Below are 22,988 nucleotides of genomic sequence, written 5' to 3'. Positions count from 1 at the left end.
TAATTGCTATGTAGTAGCTGTCAAATATGGCATTTAAAACTGTTAAAATTGGCCTTTGCAAACTATCCCCTATACTGAAGTAGTGACATCGGAGTAAAACGCTGCCATTGTGAAGTGTTTTGCTTTCGGAAAAATGGTTATAGAAACGGCAGCAATAAGTCTACAAACCGTTTTACTGTGTACAAGTGCTACACGCCGGGCCAGGCTTTCCTCACACAGTTGCTGTTGTGCAGAAGCAGTGACTGTCTTGAACAGTTTACAATCTCAAGGTTGTTCCTTCCTATATTCCTTTCCTTCGTCCCCCCAGATCTAGTTTCCCCACAGCTCAAAAAGAAAGTCAGTTAGGTAGTCTGCCAGTGTTAACATGGAAATGCAAGTCAAATCAAGCACCAGCTGCTTTGAAAGCTTGATTTAAATCTTACTTGGATGGAAAGCTATTCAGAATCTACATACCAGTCCACAGGATGCCATGCTGTAGTTAAGTGTATGTGGAATGGAAGCACTCAATTTGTCCAGAATACAAAGTATTTTATTACAGTGTTATTCAGTGCACCTTTGTGCAGTAACAGGCTGCAGGAAATATTTGTTACAAATAGTTAAATAGCTGGCAATGTTTTAAACAATATCAAACCCCCCATAAAGTTCAATGGCACCAAGTTAAGTGCTCATCAGTTCTGATTTAAAGAGAAGATACTAAGTTTCAAGCATTAGTCAACATTTAGGGTGATCAGGCAGAGCTTCCATAGGCTTTGCCCACAACACAGTTCTCACTGTGTCACTAATATTTCATTTTTCTAACTGCATTCTCTCTTAAACTGTAATGAGATTACATCAGATACCTACTGGTGCTGCACAGCAAGTTTCTGACTTGTCTATAAAACTCCCAGATACTTGCTAACTAGCTATTTCATAAAGAGCTGAATTATATTCAGTTCTGCTCAACAGTACAATTTTACATATTGCTTTTCTATGCACTACTTGTCAAATTAAATTTTAAAGTGTCTTGTGGATTTTTGGTATTGTAAACATGTTGTATTGGTTAATATTAAGTGACAATTTATGACATTCTCGAGAAGAAAAACAAAGCAGATACTCTCTAGCCCTCAGTCCAAGTTCTTCACACACACTCAGTCATTTGTTATAAAATTGGGATGAAACCCAGGCAAGACCCCATTTCAGGTTAGTTAACATGAATTTGAGTGCTTTTGTCCATTGCTCTTCAGAGTTAAACTGTGTTTTAATAGAGTAAGAGCCACCACTGCCACCTGTATCTTCGATCTTGCCTTTCTCCACATCCATTCTGTATCATATAAACAGAGGTTTATTAACACATTTACATTTCAACAGAAATAGTCACCTCTGATAAGCCGCTAATGCTGTGTAATCTCCTCTGTGTAACTTCATTTAAGCTAGCTTGATTCCACTGATTTTGAAGCAGTTATTTCTGTAGTTGGGTTTGACATCTGAAGTATCCAAGTACTGTATTTTCAGACCCTTTAATCTCAGAATTATGAATCTTACATGACCACTGAACATTTTGTCTAAGCCGTGGTCTGATGCCCTATTTTAACAAAGGTAATAACCAGCTTTTAAAAAAACTATGCAGTGGCCTTTCATTGCTGAGTAACTAGCTTTAAATCCCATATAGGTCAAAAGAGACAGAGCCCAGGAAATGGTTCTGTGCCACTCTCCACTCAAGCACAGAATCATCAGATGATTTGGCTGAAAGTAAGACAAGCCTGGAATAGCAAAGAATGCTGTGGCTCAGGATAGAGGGGCACTGGCAGAGCTGCATGGGCTAACATGCACTATGTTACAGAAGCACTTCAGATAGAGACATTTACCTGTAAGGCAAACAAAAGCGAGTTTCGCCTTTCTCCACCTCCTCTTTGAATTGCTGCACGCAGTCCAGGAATGCCACCATTGCATGATCAAATTTATTGTCCCAAAAGAACCTTAAACCTCCAGAACAATACAAGGGCAACTCCTAAAAGACAGAAGTTAATTCTAGGCAGCCGAGAGAGACTCCAGTTTAGAAACTCTCACCACAGGCGCAGGAGATGGCCCTAGGGATTCCTCTGCCTTCAAGAGCCAAGCCACATTGCGTTCCACTCATCCCAGTCACCACCTGGACAGGACTCTTGAGCCCGTTGACACACCTCAACTGGCCAGAAGAATGACTTTTAAATAAAGCAGGGCACCTCCTCTGCTTCTTTGCATCCCTCCCCCCCCCCCCAGGGGAGCACGAAGCATAATACTTAGTCCTGCCTTGAGTGCAGGGGACTGGACTAGATGACCTCTTGAGGTCCCTGCCAGTTCTACGATTATTAGAGGTAAGGCAGTTACAGCAGCAACTGTATTAAGCCTGTACTAAGATCTAATCGTGAATGGCAGGATTGACATTTTCTGCTCACTCGTATTAGCAGGAATAGAGGGAATTTAGCATTCCAGGCAGATTAGTTTTGGACTTTCTTACCTTCGATTTGTCTGTGAGGGACTCTAAATATGAATGGTTTCCATAGGGAACGAGACGGTATCTGAAAGAAAAGGCAGATAAGTCTGTGAGTGCCTTTTCCCATGGCACGATAGCCAGTACAATGTGTATAAAGAACTACTCTTACCTTTGAAATTTCAGGCCCATCTTGTTAGCAAGGGCATGAAGCAGTAGCACAGTCTGCCCCCAAGCTGCATTGATCTCATTCCATTCTACAGGGACGCTGGGGAGGCGGCCAAGTCTGAAGTTATTAATTGTGCCAAATTGCCCACTGTGCCTGTGTTACGAGGAGAAGTTGTAAGTAAGCTCTTTGGGGCAAGGATTGTCTCTAGGGCACCTAATCCCCATTGCTGCTGTAATGCAAGGTAATAACCCTGCAAGCCATCAAGTCTCTTTACGGAGCTCAAAGACAATGGAGCAGCTTATATTATCTTTGTAAAGTTCAGGATTCAACATGGCAAGTGCAAAAGCTCATGCAGAGCTGTTCAGTTAGGGCTCAGCTCTGGGCTCCACGTGGTCCCAGGTTTGACAGCTGCTCTCACATTTGCAAATCTCCTCACACAGCCTGGGTAGAGCACGTTTCCTTTCCTGCCCTTTCAGCTGCCACCATGAGGAGATCTGATCGCCTGCTCTCAACTAAGAAGTAGATTTCAGCCCTGCTTAGCACCTAAGTTGCCAAAAACCAAGCTGCTGTCTTGGCAATGATGCTGTAATGCAGAATCACAAAAGCTTCAGCAGCTCTGCCCCTCTAGCCCAGAGCCTACATTACCAGATATGGAAAGTTGCATTGAACACATTGGTTTTCCTCAGTTTATCCAACTGGATCTGGGCATAGCGCATCTGGTTATCAACACTTTTCAGTTCGTCGTCCAGCTCCAGTTGCTGCCTCTTGAATTCACTGTACTCCTTCTGATACCTTCAAACAGCAACAATGAGAAAGCTACCAACAGAACAAGACAGCAAAAGACCAACTCCTACATGCACCACTACCCCAGTCAGACCCTGTCTGTGGAGAGAGACCCAAGTCACTCTAAGTAGGTACCAGATCCCCAGTTTTGTAATAGAGGAAGCCACTTGTACCCAGACAGTATTTGTGAGTGATTAGAAGTATAGTACATGTTTACCCACAACCCAGTCTGATACACCCACTTGTCCATATTTGTCACTCCTGCCATGAAACAGACTTTGGCTAAGACTCACTGTGCTTCCTCCTGATCCAGTCTCTCTGCTTCTGCCCTGACTTTCTCAAAATTTTCTGCTACCATCTTGCGGTTCTTCTCTACTTCCTCCAGCTCCTGGATCAATCTCTCCTCTTCCAAAGCAAGTTCTTTCAGCTCCATCTGCAGCTTCTCCTTATCGTCCTCATTCATTTGTTCCAAGATCTCCAGACATCGTCTACAGGAGACAGTAGGTGGTTACAAAAGGATACTTAAGGCAATTCTCAAAGGATGAGATTTGGAGAACAGCCAAATGCTCCGTTCAGGGACTTCTTTATATCTATATTCTTTCCATGCTCTTCAGACTAAGGCTACTGGAAGTGATGATGGAGTGCTCCAACAGTTCAATAATAAATCACTCACTTGTAGTTCTGGCATTCATTCTCTGTGATATTGAGTTGTGTGTCTAACTGGTCTAGAAGGGTGTCTGTGCATTCCTCACATAGAGGATGGTCCACATCCGTCTGTCCTGACATAATGTCAAAGAGGTCACCAGTAACCTAGAGAAAGAGTTTACTCTTAGTACAGAAATTTTAGAATCCGCTCCAGGTTCTGCTCAATATTAAATGAAAAACCAAGTCTTCAATGGACAGACTTGTGCCCACTAAGAGAACAGCAATGTGCCATTTTTCACAGCCCAAGCTTGATAAACTGAACAGATTTTAAACTTTTACCTTTATTCTACACAAATATTTGAAGTCCAGAAATATGAGTTACAACTCCAACTAGCAAACTACCCCAAAGAACTTACACTTTGTCAGTCAGCATGAGACTTGCCTTCAGTCTTCTGCTGAGATTTTCCATGGTGCCCCCATCAGAAGCCTCTCCAATCAGAGTAAAACTGTTGGCACTTTCTGTTGACATCATTCTTGAAGAGAAAGGGATTTTATTGTTGTGAACTGATGAAGAATGTCAGAACATCACTGAATTTCTCTCACTGGGCTATTATGTCCCAAAGCTTCCTCACAGAGAAGCTTCCTCCACTGTGCCTTTAATTCTGAGGTCTTGTGCAGTCCTTTCTCTTTGATTTTTGAACAAAGGTTTATCTAGCTATACACTAAACTTACATGAAGGTCAGTGGGAGATTTGCAGTCTTAGGTGGCAGTGCACAGGTATTAGTTCTGTGCCATCCCTTAGGTGGTAAATAATGTCCCAAGAACACCACAAATGCAGGAGTTAGAGCTGCTACATGAAAGGGGGGATGGGAATAGCAAGGTCCTGAATGGAATGGATTAAAAAAGCTTTTGGGACCCTACTGGGTCCAGTGAATACCCCAAGTGCCCAAGGAAGCTGAGGATCTCAGCATAAACCTAGGTGAGGTTCACCGCAGCAAGGGAGAATCTGTGCTTAATGTATGACTTCTGTGGTCAACCACTCACACCCAAAGCATGCAAGTTATACTTATCCTTCCCCAGATGGGAGTTCTTTTGGCTTTCATATACTACAGTGGAGTGTGTGATAAATACAGACTGAGTAAGATTTATTCTGAAATGAAGCCGACAGCCACAACGTCTTCCATCATGGCAGCTCTTATAGAGATGAATCCATGTAGAAGCAGGAGACCCCCACAATGTTTCAGAAAATTTACTGCAAACACAAGTGATACCTGGCTGGAGGAATGAATCTCCTGGATACACCATCCTGACGGTTTTCTGTGAAGGCTTCCTGGAAATTAAGGCAATACACCATCAAATGCCACTCATGACATAGAAGTATAGAATCAGTTTCCTTTTTGACTCTCTCTCAAAAGAAGGATTATCATCCTCACAAGACAAATTAAAGCTCAGGCTAACCTGTAGCCTCCAAGAGACAAACTAGCTTTATCACAGGACCTTGGGTAAAGGAATGAAGAGATATTCAATGCAAACCTTTTACCTCTGTTAAGTGGGTCTCTTCTTCATGAATGTCTCCTGGTTTTGCTGGAGCTGTGGTAAGTAAGGGAGCTAAACAAAGAACAACAATTACTAGGGGACTGAAGAAATCGTGCACGATAAACAATGAAACTATTTCACAGTGCTGCAGGTTTCTGACTGAATTGGGCTGTATAGTCAAGCCCCCACTTGGGGTCATCCCAGCCATTTTTCACAAAGGGTTGTGTTAACCCCTGTCCTACCGACATTCCAGACAGCCCCTCTCTGCCTCCCTAAACCCACCCCCAGGGCATTTCCGGTAGGCAGGAATCGTCCTAACCGCCTGATCAGCTGTGTTGTGAAAACACCAAACCTTCTGTGCTTGCCCCGATATCAGCCCGGCCCCCGCCGCCAGAGTCCTTTCCCCGTCACCCCCGGACAGTGCCCCCGCTCCCCGCCACCAGCGCTGGGACAGGGACCCCAGCCCGCTTCTCGCCAGAAGCCCCGGCCGATGACCCCCCTTACCTGTCAGCTCCTGGATGGTGACCCGGTCGAGGATCTTGAAGGAGGTGTCCAGCTTGAGCGGCTGGCTGCAGCGCTGGCACACGAAGCTCACCTGCATGGTGCACGCCGATGACTTGGAGCCCTCCATGCCCGGGCGGGGCGCGCCCCGCGCTCCCGGCCGCTCCGACTCCTAGCGTGGAAACGAGCTCCCCGCGCGCTCGGGCTCCGGACCCGAACCCGAACAGCGCCCGCGTCACTTCCGGGCCCGCACAGCGCATCGCCGCGCATGCAGCACGTGACGTAATGTCCCCCTACACGGCCTGCAGCGCCCCTAGCGGGCAGGGGGACTAATGGGGGCCGCGGGGTGACGGCAGTCTGGGGAAACCAGCAAGGGAGGGGGAGGAGCCAGCAGGGGAGGGGGCAGTGTGGCGGGGGTAGGGTGACCAGACAGCAAATGTGAACAATCGGGACAGGGGGTGGTAGGAGCCTATATAAGAAAAAGACCCAAAAATCAGGACTGTCCGTATAAAATGGGGACAGCTGGTCACCCTAGGCGGGGGGGGGGGAAGAGCCAGCAGGGGAGGGGGCAGTGTGGTGCGGGGAGGAGCCAGCAGGGGAGGGGGCAGCATGGGGGTGCAGTGAGGGAGGCCTGGACTGTGTTGTCAGAGCACCACCATGGGTTCGGGCCTGGGTTCGAAGGCCCCCGAAGGGTCGGCGTGCGGCTCCCGGGGGTTGATGGTGCTCTCAGCAGCACTTCACAGACACTGCTGTTTATCCCTGGCTCACACCAACATCTTGCCATGTCATCAGAAACCGACCAAGTCAGGGTGGGTAAACGCGCAGGCAGGGCCTCAGCACTTGGCCTGCCCTGACCAACGGTTTCACGCCCTTTGGAGGAGCCTGGTCCACAGTCAGGCTCATTCCAACCATGCCCACTAGTGAGTAAAACTCATCCTCCAACGTAGGGTCAAAGGCCAGGGGCAGAGGCTTGTTCATCTCTCCCGTAGAGGGCATTTCCTGCCTGTGGAACAGGCCAATTACTACAGAGAATGGAATCCACCTATTGCTATAAGTGCCCTCTATCCCCATAGGTACCCCTTTATTCAGAGAGAAGGGATGGACAGCAGCTATCTGACTATCATACATACTCTGACTCTCACACACACACTGGGGGATCCCAATGCCAGTTTCCTAGAGCTGATGTTTGGCTGTTAATAAAAACTCCTTGCAAGACTCACACCCCGACCCCCTTCCTCCCCGAGATGTGTCTCCCTGCCCCACATGCGCTTTGCTGTTGTGGCTGCGGGCTCGTTAGCATCCGGCTGCACCCTGGGAGGGTCACTCACTGCTCGACTCGTCCCATAAGGTGCCCGTTACCGGGAGTGGCAACAAACGCCACATGCTAGTGCCCTAAGCACAGGCCTGTGGCGCTGTGGGGGCAGGTGCAGGCAGTGTCAGGGCTAGTGGGTGGGGTGCTCAGCGCAGCAATGCCACGGGCACCAGGGCAACCATCGCCCGTCTCCCTGGCCCGTAGGTTGCCAACCCTCCAGGACTGGCCTGGACCCTCCAGGAAATAAAGATCAATCTTTTACTAAAGATGATGTCATGTGATGAAATCTCCAGGAATGCGTCCAACCACAGTTGGGAACTCTAGGGCCGCCCCATCCCGCGACCGTCTCCCTGCCCCCCCCGGGCGCCCCCCCACGGGTCCCCCCTTCCTGGCTGTGGCTGCCAGGTGCCACGGCGGAGGCAGGCCCCTTGCGGGTCCTGGAAGATAAAACACACACTTTATAAGGGCGAATCAAAGCGCCTGCTCCGCTAACCAACCAGGACCTACGGCTTCCGGTCTCGCGTCGGCGCCGGGGGCATGACGTCATGTGGGGGCCGGAAGTCGGGCGGGCGGGGGAAAGGCTGAGGCGGCCATTTTTATTCGCTCCCTCGCTGCTGCTCTGGGGCCCTGCTCCGCGTGCGGCGCATGCGCGCCGGGAAGAATGGTCACGTGGGGAAGGCGAGCTCACGGATTGGCGGCGGCTATTGTGAGGTCAGTTCCGGTGGCGGCGAAGCCGGTGGTTCCGACGGGCGCGAGTGAGACCCCGAGCGAGAGCGAGACAAGGGGGCGCCCGGCCCAGCCCCCCCCCGCCATGGCCTCGTTGCTCAAGGTGGACCCGGAAGTGAAGCTAAAGGTAGCGATGCCCCGGGGGCCCCGCCCCCCCCCCACCCCCCGTACTCCCCGGCCCGGACCCCGCCCACGGGCCCCCCCCCCCCCGTCCGGCCCGGATCCCGCCCCCACGTGTCCGCCCGGCCCGGTCCGGTCCCGCCCCTCCCCCACCCCACGTACCCTCTGGCCCGGATCCCGCCCACGGGCCCCTCCCCCCCCGTCCGGCCCGGATTCCGCCCCCACGTGTCCTCCCGGCCCAGCCCGGCCCGGTCCCGCCCGCCCCCCCGTCCGGTCCGGATCCCGCCCCCACGTGTCCTCCCGGCCCGGTCCCCTCATGCGGCCGCCCCTCCCCCCACGGGTTTTCTCTTCATGCGGCTGCTGCCCCGACCCCCCCCCCCACGTGCCCCTCTTCGCCGGCCGCTGCCCGAGGAGCGGTGGAGGGATCGGGCGGGGGCGGGGGGCGTCGTTGACGCTGAAGCCTAACGATGACAGGTCAAACCTGCTCCTTTCCTCGTGTGGCCCCCAGTCACCGCAGCAACCCCCCACCCCCCGTGCCTGCAAATCCCAGCCCGCCTGCGGGGGGGCGAACCTCTCCTGTACCCTGATGCTTGGCAGTGTCCTCGCTGGCCCCAGCATGAGCAGACTAAGCAATTGCATAGGGCCCTGAGCAGCTCAGGGGGGGCCCCATTTGCTTCTTCTAGCATGTGTTGGGGGGGGGGAGCAAAATATTCCTGCTTAGGGTCCCTAATGGGCTAGCACCACCTCTGTCCCCAGCACTGCGGGACGCGGGCACCTGCAGCGTACATGGCCGTAAGATACAGCTTAGTTGGTGGCCAAATGACTAACCCCGGGGGAGGGGCTGATTCAGTGGCTGCATCCTTCTCGCTGTATCTCATTCAATGCTGACCTTCATCTTACTTGTCATGGCTCTGCCTGAGAATTTCCAGCCTGCTGCACCTGCCAGAGTCGCCCCGAGCTTGGGTCCCGCTTTCCCTGCAGTGTACAGGTCCCTGAGGGGTCTGCACTTGAAAACTAGGCTGTGAAATGTTGTGCGCTGAGTGCCGCAGTTAGGTCGATCTAACCCTCGGTGGAGATGCAGCATCAGCCTAGCGACTTACCGCCTCTCCGAGAGCTGGATTAACAACATCAACAGAAAAACTCTTTCAGTCAAAGTAGAAAGTGTCCACACCACAATGTTATGGTGGCAGGGCTGCAGCGTAGATAGACCCTGAATATCAGGCTGCCCTGTTGCTCAGGCTGGGTGGCCATGTGCCTTCGCTTGCTGCTTTTTGTTTTTGCTTAGTAGATAATGACAGCAGGGGTTAAATGTCTTGCTGCTTTGTCAAGGAATTCACTCCTCTGAGGAGCAGCCTGTTAGGTGAGATGCCTACAGTGTGGGAACACTTGCCTAAGCCTGGGGATTGGGGGAGAATGTTGGGGGGGAGATTGTCACTGGGGTCACTTTTGTTGTAATTAACAGTCAGGTCTGTGGGGCCAGATGAACGACGCAGTTATTGTTTATTGCACCTCTCAGATGGTAGATTTGGGCTCTCATGCTGCACAGTCTGCTCTAGAATAGGTCTGAGTCTGGAAAACCCTTTGCCCGCTCCAAGTCACCCCCTTCAGCCAGGGCCGGCTCCAGGGTTTTGCCGCCCCAAGCAGCGCAAAAAAAAGTCGCGGTCTGCGGCACTTCGGCGGCGGCGCTACCACCGCTGCTTCATTCTTCGGAGCCGGACGTGCCGCCCCTCTCCGTTGGCCGCCCCAAGCACCTGCTTGCTGAGCTGGTGCCTGGAGCCGGCCCTGCGTTCAGAGAGGCTTTAGATTGTTCTCTGAAATACTTGTAAGGGCACTGTCAATTTCAGATTTCACTCTGACTGCAATGTATTGCACCTTCTATTGTCAGAGCAACACCTCAGGTTATAAAAATGGAAATATTGGCATTTGTCCTGGTTTGTTTCCTTTGCTTGTTTGACTGTGCTTTGTGCATAGTTGGTAGCACCATTTCCCTGGTATAGTCAGGTTCCCTGTGTGTGGGTCAGTCATGTAGCAACATGAGAGTAAAATGTTTTTTAAAGAAATAAGAAAAGTGGTCGTCAACCCCCAAATTGGCAAGGGGCTGAAGTTCATGTGTAGGACCCCAAACAGCTTGTATTTTACATTGACCAGCCTTCTGGTTGGTGATGCCCCTTTCAATAACCAGACTGCACTTGTCTTCACATTCTTGCCCTAGCTTTACTCTGCAGTCTTGTGGTTTTGAGCCAGGGAATGGTGAGTTTCCGGTTTTTTGATGGCAACCAACAAATCCTCTCACCGTTGGGGAGCATGCCCACTTCTCTCCCCAGAGAAAGGGACTGAATTGATGGGACCCTTATGTGGGGTGAGAACAAGGGCAAAACATTTCAGTAACTGATAGCGTTTACTGCTATGGCAACCATGGGCTTCTTATGCAAATTATCAGTTATTACCAGACCCTCCACCCCCTCAGTGAACAGTGAGAGCTCTCACTATCATTCAGACCTCAAGAGCAAAAGAAGTGTCCGGAGGAAGAATAAAAACCCACTTGGCCTAAAGCTAAGCAAAAGGAATACGTCTTGCAATGTGCATGCCTGTGAGGTGGTGCAATTTCTCTGTTCTTCCACTGCCTCAGATAGGCAGCTGTTCCGCTGCATTTCTGCTTTATGATCAATCAAGCCAGGCGTTAGGCATTTGACCAAGTCAGCTTAACAGCCAGATAAAGGAGACGGGCTCAGCATAATTAGCTGTAACACTTGACAATGAGTATTTAGGGTGGCCCTGAGAAGTTCGGCTGGTGGTGGCCTCTGTTCCAGTCCAGGAGTGCTCCGCATAATGTGCATGTTTGTGAGGCTTCATGGGGACCTTCTGGAGTGCACTTTTTGCCTTGTCGATCTAACAGCAGCAACTTCAGTCTCTGGTTGTGCTTCGCCTGCACGGCTGCTGGCTGTGTTCTCCATCCACAATGGTAGCAGTACAGGGATGGGGAATGTTAGACCTGCTGTCCCTGCACTGCCAGCATGGGCTCTGTTTACTGAGGTTGCTGAGTCTGACAAACAGGGACTTTCCCTGTCCTGGAGTAACCGCTTCTGCCTGGAATATCGAGTCTGGAGGCCTTTCAGCAGTTGGTAATAATGACATCCTATAAAGCTCTGTCGTCTTTCCCGTTGGCCTGGTGGGGAAGGTGTTGGAGAGGCTGCTGTGTGGCCACCTGCCCCTCTACAGTATCATTCTCACCCTGGGTCTCCATTGTAAAGGGGCCATTTACCCTATGCCGAGGCTCTGTGTGCTGCAGGGCAAACTGGACCTAAATTCTGCATCAAGGGCCCCAAATTCTGGGCACTTAAGAGACTCTGGGAGCTTCAGATACATTCTGAAAACAGGGTTTCTTATTGGATTCAATATGCCATGGCTAGGATGGTCAGGGAGTGGCCCCACTGCTTAATTTTAGGATAGAGTTCCGTTTTGAATGCAGGCCTTGCATTTCCAGTTCTCACACTGTCCTCTTCATGCTTCCATGCAAGCCCATGAAGATGAGTCGGTCAGCTCACTCCTCTCCGCTATTGTTTGAGGCTGTCTGCAGACGGGCAAACGACCCTGGGTCAGTTACCTCTCGTTCTGGTTTTCAGGCTAGTCCTCAGGAATGCAACAATGTACACCTCTAAGAGAGCTGGAATTTGGGGTCCAGCTCCGAGGCAGCGGATGAGTTCTGTAGCTGTGGAATGAATATGTAGGGCTTTGCCTCTGGCCCAGTGCCTGGCACACCTGGGCTGCTAGATCAGGAAGAACTAAGGCTGGCTGTGAACTGTGCTGTTTGGGAGCAGTTATTCTGAGCTGTTGTTTTCCTCTTTTCTAGGTTGACTCTTTCAGGGAGCGGATCACAAGTGAGGTAAGTGTCCTCGCCCATCTCCCCAGAATGGAACCTGGGGGCAGAGTGAATGCCATGTTGGGAATTAGCCTTCTGTTGGATTGTGCTATGATCTCTGAGGTGCAGCAGAACCTTTCTTTGCAGGCTCCTTGCTGGCACTCGGCACTTCAGTCACTCCCTGAGTGTGGCGAGTCTGTAGCCCTGTTGTTCTCCAGAGCCTTGGCAGAGTGGAGGGCTGCCAAGACTCCTCAGCCTTGAGGTGGGAGAGTTTGACTCCCTCTGAGTTTCCCCCCCTCCTCCCCCCCGGCTTTGAACAGAGCTCTACACTTGGCCTTTTGCAGTAGCCTTGGTTTCCACCGTGTCCTTGCGTGCTGGCTAAGTGCAGAGGTGAGGGCAGCCTGAGGCGTTGCTCTCGTGTAACCATCTGCTGCTCTTTCTCATTCAGGCTGAAGATTTGGTGGCGAATTTTTTCCCAAAGAAGTTGTTAGAACTTGATGGGTTCCTTAAGGTAAGATATGTGCTGTTGCCTGCTTCCCCATTCACTTCAGTGTCCAGCATGCAATCCTGACCCTGGGGAGGGGTTGTCTTTAGTCAGAGCAGAGAGTAAAACAGAGGATAAAACGCTGAAAAGCAGTGTCCCAAACTTGCTTTATACCCATTTGAATGCCATTAGCCCATGACACTTGGCCCAGTGTCTCTTACGGACTGTGATAGTGTATGGATCCCATCAGATGGGCACTGGATAGAAACCTAACGGGTTCGGTCCCAAACTTACAATCCATTTTCCTAGTCCTCTCAGTCCTATCTTCGTACCTGCCTCTGTTCTCGCTTGCCTGGTGGCTGGATGAAACCTGAGGTCTGGAATCTCCCATTTCCTGGTGATTAACATGACAAAAGTTGTTAGATTTGTATGTGACTTCTTGTTGTTTTCCAGGAGTCCATCCTGAATATTCATGATCTCACCCAGATCCACTCAGACATGAACCTTCCTGTCCCTGACCCGATCCTTCTCACTAACAGCCATGATGCACTGGACGGGGTAAGATTCCTCCCTGGGCTACGTTAATTAAACCTGCATGGCTTGCAGTGCATTCGGTTAGGCTGTTCCCTGTTAACGACAGGCCACAGCCGCCCGTGAGCATGTGAGAACTGGTCTCTTCAGCCCGTGGATCCTGGCTGGAGGTGGTGCTGTGTTTGCTCTGTAACCCACCCCCAGTTGGAGGGGGAAGGCTGCTCTGAAATCAGGACCCTCGAAGATGTTCTGTAAGGAATTTCCTCGCTGCTGTCGCACTAAGTCCCGGGTGGTTGGGGAGTAAAACGTTTTGTTGTGTGTATTTTAGCCAAATATGAAAAAGAGGAAGCTGGAAGACTGTGAAGAGACCTTCCAGGGTAAGAGTCCCCAAGTCTCTGTGCTGCTGCCTGCCCGCTGAGCCAGCGCTCCGTGCCTAGGGGTATGAAACTGCACAAGCTCCACCTGCCCTCTCCCGACTGCCACTGCCCTACCCAGGCCTGTCCGTCTTTCCTCTTACAAGCTGGGGCGTGTGACTGAGTCACGGAGGAGCCCACTAGTGGTTCTGCTGAGCAGAGCTTGGCCTCTCCCAAGAGACTGGAGTAGGGCTCATGAGAGCTGGCATGCTGCTGGAGGGAGCAGACTTAGAGCCGCATGACCCCTTCGTGGAAGGAGGGAGCTGCCAGGCCTCATGCTGCCTCTGTTTCAATGCAGCTCCTATGTGTGGCTCAGGGAGCTCCCTTTGCACCCTGTTTCTCCAGATTGGGTTTCTTCCCGGGTCTTGTCTCTCTTCCCCTTCCCATGTGGTAGTCTTTGTAATAGCCTGTTAAATATCCCTGTCCCCATGGCGATCCAGCGTGGTTAGAACACGTGCAGAGCTGGCGGTCTCTGATGTGAGATGCTGTGAATAACTGACCTTTCCCCTCTGGCGCTAGGTACCAAAGTGTTTGTGATGCCCAACGGGATGCTGAAGAGTAACCAGCAGCTAGTGGACATCATTGAGAAAGTGAAACCGGAGATCAGGCTGCTGATTGAGAAGTGCAACACGGTGGGTGTGGGCCTGAGCATGGGGCAGTACGGTGATCAGCCCCCAGACCCAGCTGTCCAAATTCCTTCCCCATAGCATCAGGGCTTCTCCGGGATCCATAGAGTGGACTGGGCCTCCATCCTACCCCTAGGATAAGGCAATGTAGGACTCCGCCCCTCCCCCGCTTCTCGTGGTCTCTGAAGAGGATGCTGCTCAAAGGGGCAGGTGCATTTCCCAAATGTGCTTGGAGCTGCCCTGACTCCAGCTCCTGAAGCGGGCGCGGTCACTGCAGCCCTCAGCTAGCTCCCTCCTGCCAGTCCTTTGCTTGGAAGCGCTTGCGTCTCTGTGATGTTGTACAGCACCAGGCACGCCTGTGGCAGATACTTGCTGAGTGGGGCTTCAGTAAAATCGAGGGACAGAATCTTCCCTTAATGCTTGGGTGGATGTCCTGGGTTCCCAGGAGAGGTCAAGGCATCAGGCCTTGTCCCCAGTCCCCACATGAGCCAGGCCCTGAGACGGTCTTGGGATGAGCTGCTCGAGCGAGAGTTTCCGAGGGCTCCCAATAAGAGGTCCTGATTTAAAGGCAGGTCCCTCCAGTGCTGTCTGCACTCAGCCAGTCACAGGGTCATTTTGCGTCCCTCCAGGTCAAAATGTGGGTGCAGCTTCTGATCCCCAGGATAGAAGATGGAAACAACTTTGGCGTTTCTATTCAGGTAAGGCGACCCGTGGCCACATGGCTCCTTTACGTGCCAGTGCCCCAGACACCAGGGCATCTTGGGCTCCTGAGGAGCCTTTCATTAGAGCCACCTGGCTCTGCCTCCAAAGGGCTCTCTTTGAGGGGTCGTTCGGCTAGGTTTGGTGTTGAAACCTGAATCCTTCCTGGGCATCTAAGAGGAGGGAGGGGCAGAGAGGGCCTAGAAGCATCACTTTGCTCAGAGGCCTGGGAGCCGTGCCATAGTTTTGCAAGACCCAGTAAAGAGGAAGGCTGTGTGCTCCACCCAGCACCCTAACCTGGCAGGATCAGGGTGGTTGTGTGAAGCTATTTGCATTGCTTCCTTCCCTGAATCGCCCAGGAACTTGCCTGCCTTGCTCAGAGGATCAGCAGCCTCCATTTTTAGGGCTGTGTGGGGCTGGTGCAGGGGGTCATTATGGCCAGGAACTGCTGGTTCCTATGTTCCTGTAACCTTCGCTCACTGACTGAGGCTTGAGACCGGTGTCTGATTCTACCCTGACGAGTAGCTGTTGCAACTTTAAAGATGGCCAGAGACTGAGCTGCTGGACCCTGGGTGGCTGCACACATGAGTGGGGTTGGAGTTTCTTGCTTCTGCTGTGAAGCTCACTCTGTGTCCGTGGCTCCCTTGCAGGAGGAGACGGTGGCTGAGCTGCGGACTGTGGAGAGTGAGGCAGCTTCGTATCTGGACCAGATTTCTAGGTAGGTGGAGGTGGGGAAGGGGTGGCTATGAGCAATCTTCACTGGGTCCCTCTATGGGGAGGCTGAGTGCTTTTGGGTAAGGACTTGAGCCCCGTGGCTAAAGCAAGGTCTGAGAACACTGCTTTGCTATTTTCTGACTATTTTTTAAATCTACCCTCTTCCCTTCCCTTCCAGATACTATATCACAAGGGCAAAGCTGGTTTCCAAAATAGCAAAATATCCTCATGTGGTAAGTGGAGCATCTCTTTGCTGAGCGTTTGGTGGGGTTGGAGAGAATTAATTGTCTTTCTGTTTCTGTGGGTAGCCCTCTACTGGCTGCTTCTATCACTGACTCCCTTAAGCAGCAGCTTCCAGAGTCCTGTGGGGCCTGGGAGCTTGGAGGGTTGGCGGAGGGACCCTGTGGTGGCTAGGAGCCCTGGGAGGGGAGCCTGCAGGGCTGGAAGGATCTGGCTTCTCTCAAGGGAAAAGAAAACTCATAATAATAAATATAAATCAGAAGTTAGGAATTGTAGAAAATCGATAAGGGATGCTAAGAGACACAAGGAGAAATCTATGGCCAGTAGAGTAAAGGGCATTAAGGGGGAGTTTTAAAATATATGAGGAACAAAAAGAACCCTCCAATGGTATTGGTCCATTACTAGATGGAGATGGTAGAATTACCAATAATAACGCAGAAAAGGTGAAAATGGTCACTAAATAATTCTGTTCTACATTTGGAGGTGGGGAAAACAGACCATACAGTCTCAGCCTATGGTGATAACACTATTTCCACTATACTAGTATCTCTGGAGGATGTTAAGCAGCTGTTAGTAAAGTGAGACATGTTTAAATCAGCAGGTCCAGATAACTGGCATCCAGGAGTTTTAAAAGAGCTGGCTGAGGAGCTCGCTGGACTGTTAATGTTGATTTTTTTCAATCAGTCTTGGAGCACTGAGGAAGTTCCAGAAGACTGGAAGACAGCTAATGTTGTGCCAGTTTATACAGGGTGAATGGGAGTACCCGGGTAATAATAGGCCTGAAGCAATCCCAGGCAAGACAATGAGTATCTGATATGGGGTTTGATTACTAAAGAACTAAGGAAGACAATGTAACTGATGCATATCAACATGGTTTTATGGAAAACAGATTCTTTCAAACTAACTTGATACATTTTTTATAAAATTACAAGTTTGGTTAATAAATGTGATCGTGTTGATGTAATATACTCACACTTCTGTAAGGTGTTTGACTTGGTACCACACGACATTTTGATTAAAAAACTAGAATGAGATAAAATTAACATGGCCCACATTAAATGGATTAAAAACCAGCTAACTGATAGGTCTCAAAATGTAATTGTAAATGGGGAATCGTCATTGAGCGAGTCTGTTTCCAGTGGGATCCTGCAGGGATCAGTTCTTGGCCCTGTGCTATTTAACATCTTTATCAATGACCTGGAAGAAAACATCAAATCATCAGTGATAAAGTTTGCAGTTGACAAAAATTGGGAGTGGTAAATAAAGAAGAGGACAGGTCACAGATTCAGAGCGATTTAGATTGCTTGGTAAACTGGGTGCAAGCAAACCATATCTGTTTTAATATGGATAAATGTACATCTGGGAACAAAGAATGTAGGGAAGCAGTGACTCAGAAAAAGATGTAGGGGTCACGGTGGATCATCAGCTGAACATGAGCTCCCGGTGTGATGCTGTGGCCAAAAGAGCTAATGTGATCCTAGGATGCATAAGCAAGGGGATTTTGAGTAGGAGCACAGAGGTGATTTTAACTCTGTGTTGGCACTGGTGCAACTGTTACCAGAATCCTGTCTCTAGTTGTGGGGTGTCCACAATTCAAGAAGGAGGTTGATAAATTGGAGAGGGCTCCGAGCAGAGCCACGAGAATGATTAAAGGATTAGAAAACCTGTCTTATGGTGAGAGACTCAAAGAGCTCAATCTATTTAGTTTAACAAAGAGCAGGTTAAGGGGTGACTTGAGCACAGTCTATAAGTACCTACGAGGGGGACCAATATTTGATACTGGGCTCTTCAGTCTAGCGGAGGAAGGTCTAACACGATCCAATGGCTGGAAGCTGAAGCCAGACAAATCCAGCCTGGAAATAAGGTGTGTGTTGTTAACAGTGGGAGTAACTAACCACTAGAACAATTTCCCGAGGGTCGTGGTGGATTTTCCATCACTGTCAATTTTTAACTCAAGATTGGAGGTTTTCCTAAACTCTCAGCTGTAGGAATTATTTGGGGCAGGTCTCTGGCCTGTGCTGTACAGGGGGTCCGACTACATGATCACAACGGTCCCCTCGTGCCCTTGAATGCATGAGATTGAACAGGAGAGAGCCCCCTTGATGTCTGTATAGGCTAGGCTATTCACAGCCACGTTCTCCCTTCTCTGTGTAGGAGGATTATCGCCGCACGGTGACAGAAATTGATGAGAAGGAATACATTAGTCTGCGCTTAATCATCTCAGAGCTGAGGAATCAATATGTGAGTGAGAGTCGGGACCCCAGCTCATGCGTTCCCCTATGGAGAAGTACCCTTGGGATCCATCCCACCTCAGAGCCCTGAGAGGAAGCAGGCCTGGGCCTCTGCTTTCCCTTTGCTCTTAGCAAGCAGAGAGAGCGGCGACTCGCTGCCCTGGAGAGTCTGGTATTTCCCGCCTCTGTGCTGAGTGCTGGCACGTCCTGGGGCATGCAGTTCATGGCGCTCTTTGCCGGAACCTTCCGTCCCAACCTCTCCAGATGGCGTAGGCCAATCCTGGGCTCTGTTAACTAACTCGCTGTCATCGGTGGGGCTTGCAGTGGCCAAAACATGCTGGTCTCTTCAGAGTGCAGACAGGCAAGGCCTTGCCTAAGGTGCTTACTGCCTGACATGAGAGATGACGCGCTGCTTGAGGGCAGGGGCTGGTGAGGTGGGGAAGGGCCAAGGGGCTGTAGGCTAAGGGGCTGTAACTAAGAGCAGCCATTACTCAGGTTAGGCCAGTGCTTATGGTGAGAGTGAAGTTAAGTCAAATCGTGGACGTCCCACTCTTGACGTGCATCCATGGTCTTTCTCCTCTTCCTTCCAGGTCACTTTGCATGATATGATCCTTAAAAACATTGAGAAGATCAAGAGGCCTCGGAGCAGCAACGCTGAGACTCTCTACTAAGTGTCAACGTTTGAACTTGAGAACTGTTCAGTCAACTCAAAGACCGTCATTGCCTTGGTTTGTTACGTGACTATCGAGATGGGAAACTGGCTGGAAATAGTATTGCACTCCTAGTTAAACTCTAAAGAAACCCTCGCCTAGTTCTGTGATTGGTTTTGTTCAGGTCTCAGGAACTCTCCCTAATGTAGTAATTGGTATTGAGCAGGCCACTGCCATGGGACAGGCTTGAAGGAGCATTCCCTTCTTCCTACCTAGGTGGGAACTGGATGAGAGACCGAGCCCTGGGGTTCTCCCCCTCACCCCCATCTGTCAGCTGCAGGGTTTCCTTGGGGTCCCTGGGAATGGAGGAGATGCAGTGTCTTCAGCACTAGACTGAGTCCACAGAGTGTGTGCTGCCTGCGAGAAGCCAGCTGCTTCTCAGTGCCATCTGAGTGACCGCTCTGCGGCTAGTTGTCTTATGCTTGTTAACGGCAAGGCTGGGAGGAAGTGCCCCTTTGGAGCAGGCGGCTCCCCTAGCCCAGGCTGCAGCCACGCTCAGCAAAGTGCCATGCAGAGATTTCTAGGTTCAAACAAGCCAGGAAAGAGCTATCTTACGTTAGATCCCACCCAGTTTGTCCCTCTCCCTTGTGAAATGCAGCTAGATCAGTGCAGAGGGCTATGTGGAGCACCTGTCACTAGAGCCGGTTGCCACCAGCCACGTCCCACTGGGCTGGCAGTTCAGAGCCCGGGTAGCTTTCGCTCCTGTGTGTAGCTTTCCTCTTGGCTCTACCAAAGCAGTTTTCTTTGTTAAAACCAATGTTAATCTCTCACACATCTCCTTCGGCGTGAGGCATTTCTGTCCAGAATGAAGTTAGGGAGAGGCCTGAGCTCAAATTTTGAAGTCCTCCTAGTCTCCACTGATGCTAAGGAATTAGCAGGTTGTGACGCACAGTCCCCTGCCGAGTGTATTGGGGGGCAGGGTTTGGCAGGCTGGCTGCGACGGCTGATCTTTTGGAATGAGGGCGGCCAAAAGCAGCCACAGCAGATCAGTATCAAAACCTCAGCACCCCGTGAAAGGTACCTCGATTCCTTCTCCTGTGCCCAGGAGCTCCTCCCAGGCCATTGGAACGTTTCATGGTCCATTGCAAACCCCATGGGAAACGGTCGGTTGCATGGTCAGTTTTTGTATGTGTGGGAAACGGGCTCATGACGCTGCAGGTTCCTTCTACATTTTCTTATTTATGGTATTTTTACTTCACACCCTCCTTCAGGGGAAAGCTGGGTCAGTTGGTCCTGGACCCCTGTAGCTTCCATGGGTCTCACTGTCACACCTGTAACTTCTTGTGCAGTAGCCTTAGAGTTGTTAGTTGTGAGAAATGGAATGAACGTCCTCTCCTTCCCTCTTGCGTTCTGTTGCTTTTGTTTCTTCTTCTATGCTGAAGAGCCACGTTGTCTCTTGCTGGTTTCCCAGGGGTTGCTCTGAGCGTGGAGGGCCCCCTGCCCTTTCAATAGACTCCTTCGTTGTTGTTTGTAGTAAGTCCAATCTTCGTCTTCCCGTTAATAAATATTCAGTAACAAACCAACTGCGTCTTAGCTGCTGCCTGGGAGCAGCACCTTCACTGTGTGTTTCTTTGTACTGATTCCTTTTTATTTGTTGGACTGTTCAACTTTCCTTGCCAGATGAACGTATGTAAAACTTTTACCATGTCAAGAAATTAAAATACAGGTACTTTGAATTCTTAAGTGGGACCCTTGTGTGATGCTGCGTTGTCAGACATGCTCTGTCAGTGGCTAGGCCTCGCCTCTGTCCCAGTCTGGCCCTGCCTCTCTCACCTCCACTCGCTCCACCCTTGTACTATATCATCTCCTTTTCCTTCACCATTTCTCCAGACAGTCTGCTGCTGTGTGGAGCCGGGAGGTTCCATTAGCATCCAGCAGCCTAGTACCAAGGCCCCATGTCTTTACACTGCCATTACTCACTTCTGCGTGGGGCGATTGGGAGTTGCTAGAATCATTTGGAATAAAATGGGCCACTGGGGACCAGGGACTGGGATAAGGGAGCCTCCAACTCTAGGCAGCTGATGCCTGGAGCATCTTCCTTGGGCCATGGCTGCAGCTCTGTGTAGTGCGTGTCTCCCACGCCAGGGTTGTCAGTCTCAGTGGTGAGGGCTGGATTGACTAGGCCCTGCTTCACCGTGGCTGCCTGCTGTTTTAGGGCTAGAGAGCCTGCTCCAGGGCTCTCACCGGGCCCCTTCCACTAGGCTGGAGACCAAGGGAGGAAAGATGCGGGCCAGTTGCAAAGCTCAGCAGCAGTGCCCCTGGCTGGCAGAAGCTGCCACGCCATGGTTCTGTCGTTCCACTTCCTGCTCCGAGTTCCAAGCTCCTGTGGTCTCAGGATGCTGACCTTTTCCTTTCCTGTCCTCCCTTGTCTCGCATTTCTAGCGAGCAGCCCCATCCTGGGGCTAGAGACCTGCTCCTCTGCATTAGTCTGCATGCATGCTCCCTCCTACCTCCACCACATTCTCCAACGGCAACCAATGCTTTCCAAGCTCCCTCTCCCATGAGCTTGAGCTCTGAGGGAGGATTGAAATCTCCCCCTTAATGCTGTCTCTTGAGACCTTAGTGCCCTAGAGCCGGGCTCCCCCCTTGGTGAAAGGAACCTGCCGCACACTCCACTTCAGTGTGGTGTCAGGTATTTGCAGTCCATGTAACCCCCTGGACTGGGTGAAGGGGGGACGTAGACAGTGGATGCTGAGGATCTGAGGTAGTTAAGGCTGCTTGATCTGAGCAGGAGTCTGTTCTGTACAGAAGCCATCCTCTCAGGAGCACACGGAGGGGTTCCCCGTCTGGAGCCAACGGCCACTAGATGATGCTCTTGCTCCAGCCACCGAACAGTGGTGCGCCCAGCCCTGAGCAGCTGGCTCCTATGCGAGCACACTGGATCTCATCACAAATCTTAGGAGCCACTGAGGAATGTGAGAAACGGCTTCTGGAGAGAGTCTGAGTTTCCTGCTGCCCATGAGGCCCCCTCCAGGACTCTGCTCCCTGTGGTGTGGGAAATGCCAAAGGCCTACTCAGGCCAGGCCCCCTTCGCAACAGGAGCAAAGGACTGTGGCTTAAAATAAAATTCCCTTGTTTGTTGTGAGGCCGCAGGAGCTGGGGGTCAGCGTGGGCTGACGCTGAAAGAACCTGACTGTGAAAAGCACCCGCTCTTCACTACCACAGAAAGAAGCGTTGGTGAGTCTTAGGAGGGACCGGGAGCAGCTTCCTGGGCGTTCACCCTTGAGCTTGGAGTAGCTCTCTTGCTGTGCTCACAAGGAAGCTGGTAACATGTTGCTAGGGCCTGAACTGATGAGTGTGGGGGGGAAATATCCCAGGTTACCTGGGTGAGTGCCCATCAAAGGGCACCAAGGCACAGCAGCCAGCTACCCCATCCCTGCAGACAATATCCTGAGCGTGAAGGAGCATCAAGCAAACTTACTTTGACATTTAAAATGATGTAACTAGCGGCCAGGTGAAAATGGGAGCAAGGAACGTAAACCTCCCTGCAGCCGGAGTTCTGCCTGCAAGTAGACAGGCCCAGCCAGCTCCCGGGGAGTCGAGTAATGTGCTCCCTGCCCGGGTGGCTGGCATTCTGGTGCTGCCGCTGGCTGGCTTTGGGTTTGGTTCCCATACGTTGCAGAGATGGATTGTGCAGCTGTACTTGTTGTGTGAGCTGCACAGTCTGCTCTCCTCGGAACAACACAAAACTCTTCCCTTCTCACTCCTTCGGGGGGGCAGGGAGAGGTGGGCAATTTACCAAACCCAGGATGTAGCAATAGGTGGTTCCAAAAAGGAATTAACTAGCTAAAATAAACCTCATCAGGAAGTGAATTCTCTGGGGCAGGGCTGCGAGAAGTTCCGTACTGCGGCTGGGTAGGACGTGTAGAACGGGATACATGCTCTGAAACGGAATAAACAAGTTGTGTTGCTGCTAGTAAGAAGACTGGATACTTTCTTCGTTCCGAGTTAGCTAGCTGCTGGAGGTGTTCTCGTAGTTGAGACAAAACCAAGGCCTTTAGCACTTGTGCTTCTTAAAGAACCCAGCTCACTTTTCGTAAGAGTCAGAGTGTTTGCACAGGTGTCCCGGCTGTGCTGCTGTTCAGTTCAGTTCATTTGCTTCCTGAAATTTCCCTTGCAGTTTGAAATGGATTCAGGTTTGTTCTCCACTTACTCTGAACATGGCCTGCAGTGGGGGGCTGCTGTCATTCTGGAGAACTTGATCAAATGCTTTCACATCCCTCAGCTGGAAAAGTGCCAC

General features: G+C 51.0%; 2 protein-coding genes across 2 annotated transcripts; one reads left to right on the top strand and one right to left on the bottom strand.

Moving 5' to 3' along the window:
• Positions 1–483: 483 nt before the first annotated feature.
• Positions 484–6,302, bottom strand: BECN1 (beclin 1). Its single transcript, XM_024224356.3, has 11 exons — positions 6,087–6,302; positions 5,587–5,654; positions 5,318–5,376; positions 4,489–4,579; positions 4,075–4,211; positions 3,695–3,889; positions 3,264–3,410; positions 2,622–2,771; positions 2,477–2,537; positions 1,845–1,987; positions 484–1,300 (listed from the first exon to the last, which is right to left on the bottom strand). Exons 1-11 carry the CDS (start codon positions 6,211–6,213, stop codon positions 1,132–1,134), a joined length of 1,347 nt encoding a protein of 448 aa, XP_024080124.1. The 5' UTR covers positions 6,214–6,302; the 3' UTR covers positions 484–1,131.
• Positions 6,303–8,088: 1,786 nt separating this feature from the next.
• Positions 8,089–20,431, top strand: PSME3 (proteasome activator subunit 3). Its single transcript, XM_024224355.3, has 11 exons — positions 8,089–8,248; positions 12,092–12,124; positions 12,549–12,611; positions 13,038–13,142; positions 13,444–13,492; positions 14,048–14,160; positions 14,784–14,852; positions 15,504–15,571; positions 15,746–15,800; positions 17,962–18,048; positions 18,629–20,431. Exons 1-11 carry the CDS (start codon positions 8,207–8,209, stop codon positions 18,707–18,709), a joined length of 765 nt encoding a protein of 254 aa, XP_024080123.1. The 5' UTR covers positions 8,089–8,206; the 3' UTR covers positions 18,710–20,431.
• Positions 20,432–22,988: the final 2,557 nt, after the last annotated feature.

Source organism: Terrapene carolina, unplaced genomic scaffold, assembly GCF_002925995.2.
Source record: "Terrapene carolina triunguis isolate 2854851 unplaced genomic scaffold, T_m_triunguis-2.0 Scaffold193, whole genome shotgun sequence".
Classification (NCBI taxonomy): Eukaryota; Metazoa; Chordata; order Testudines; family Emydidae; genus Terrapene; species Terrapene triunguis.
This window is presented reverse-complemented; position numbering and strand designations above follow the sequence as displayed.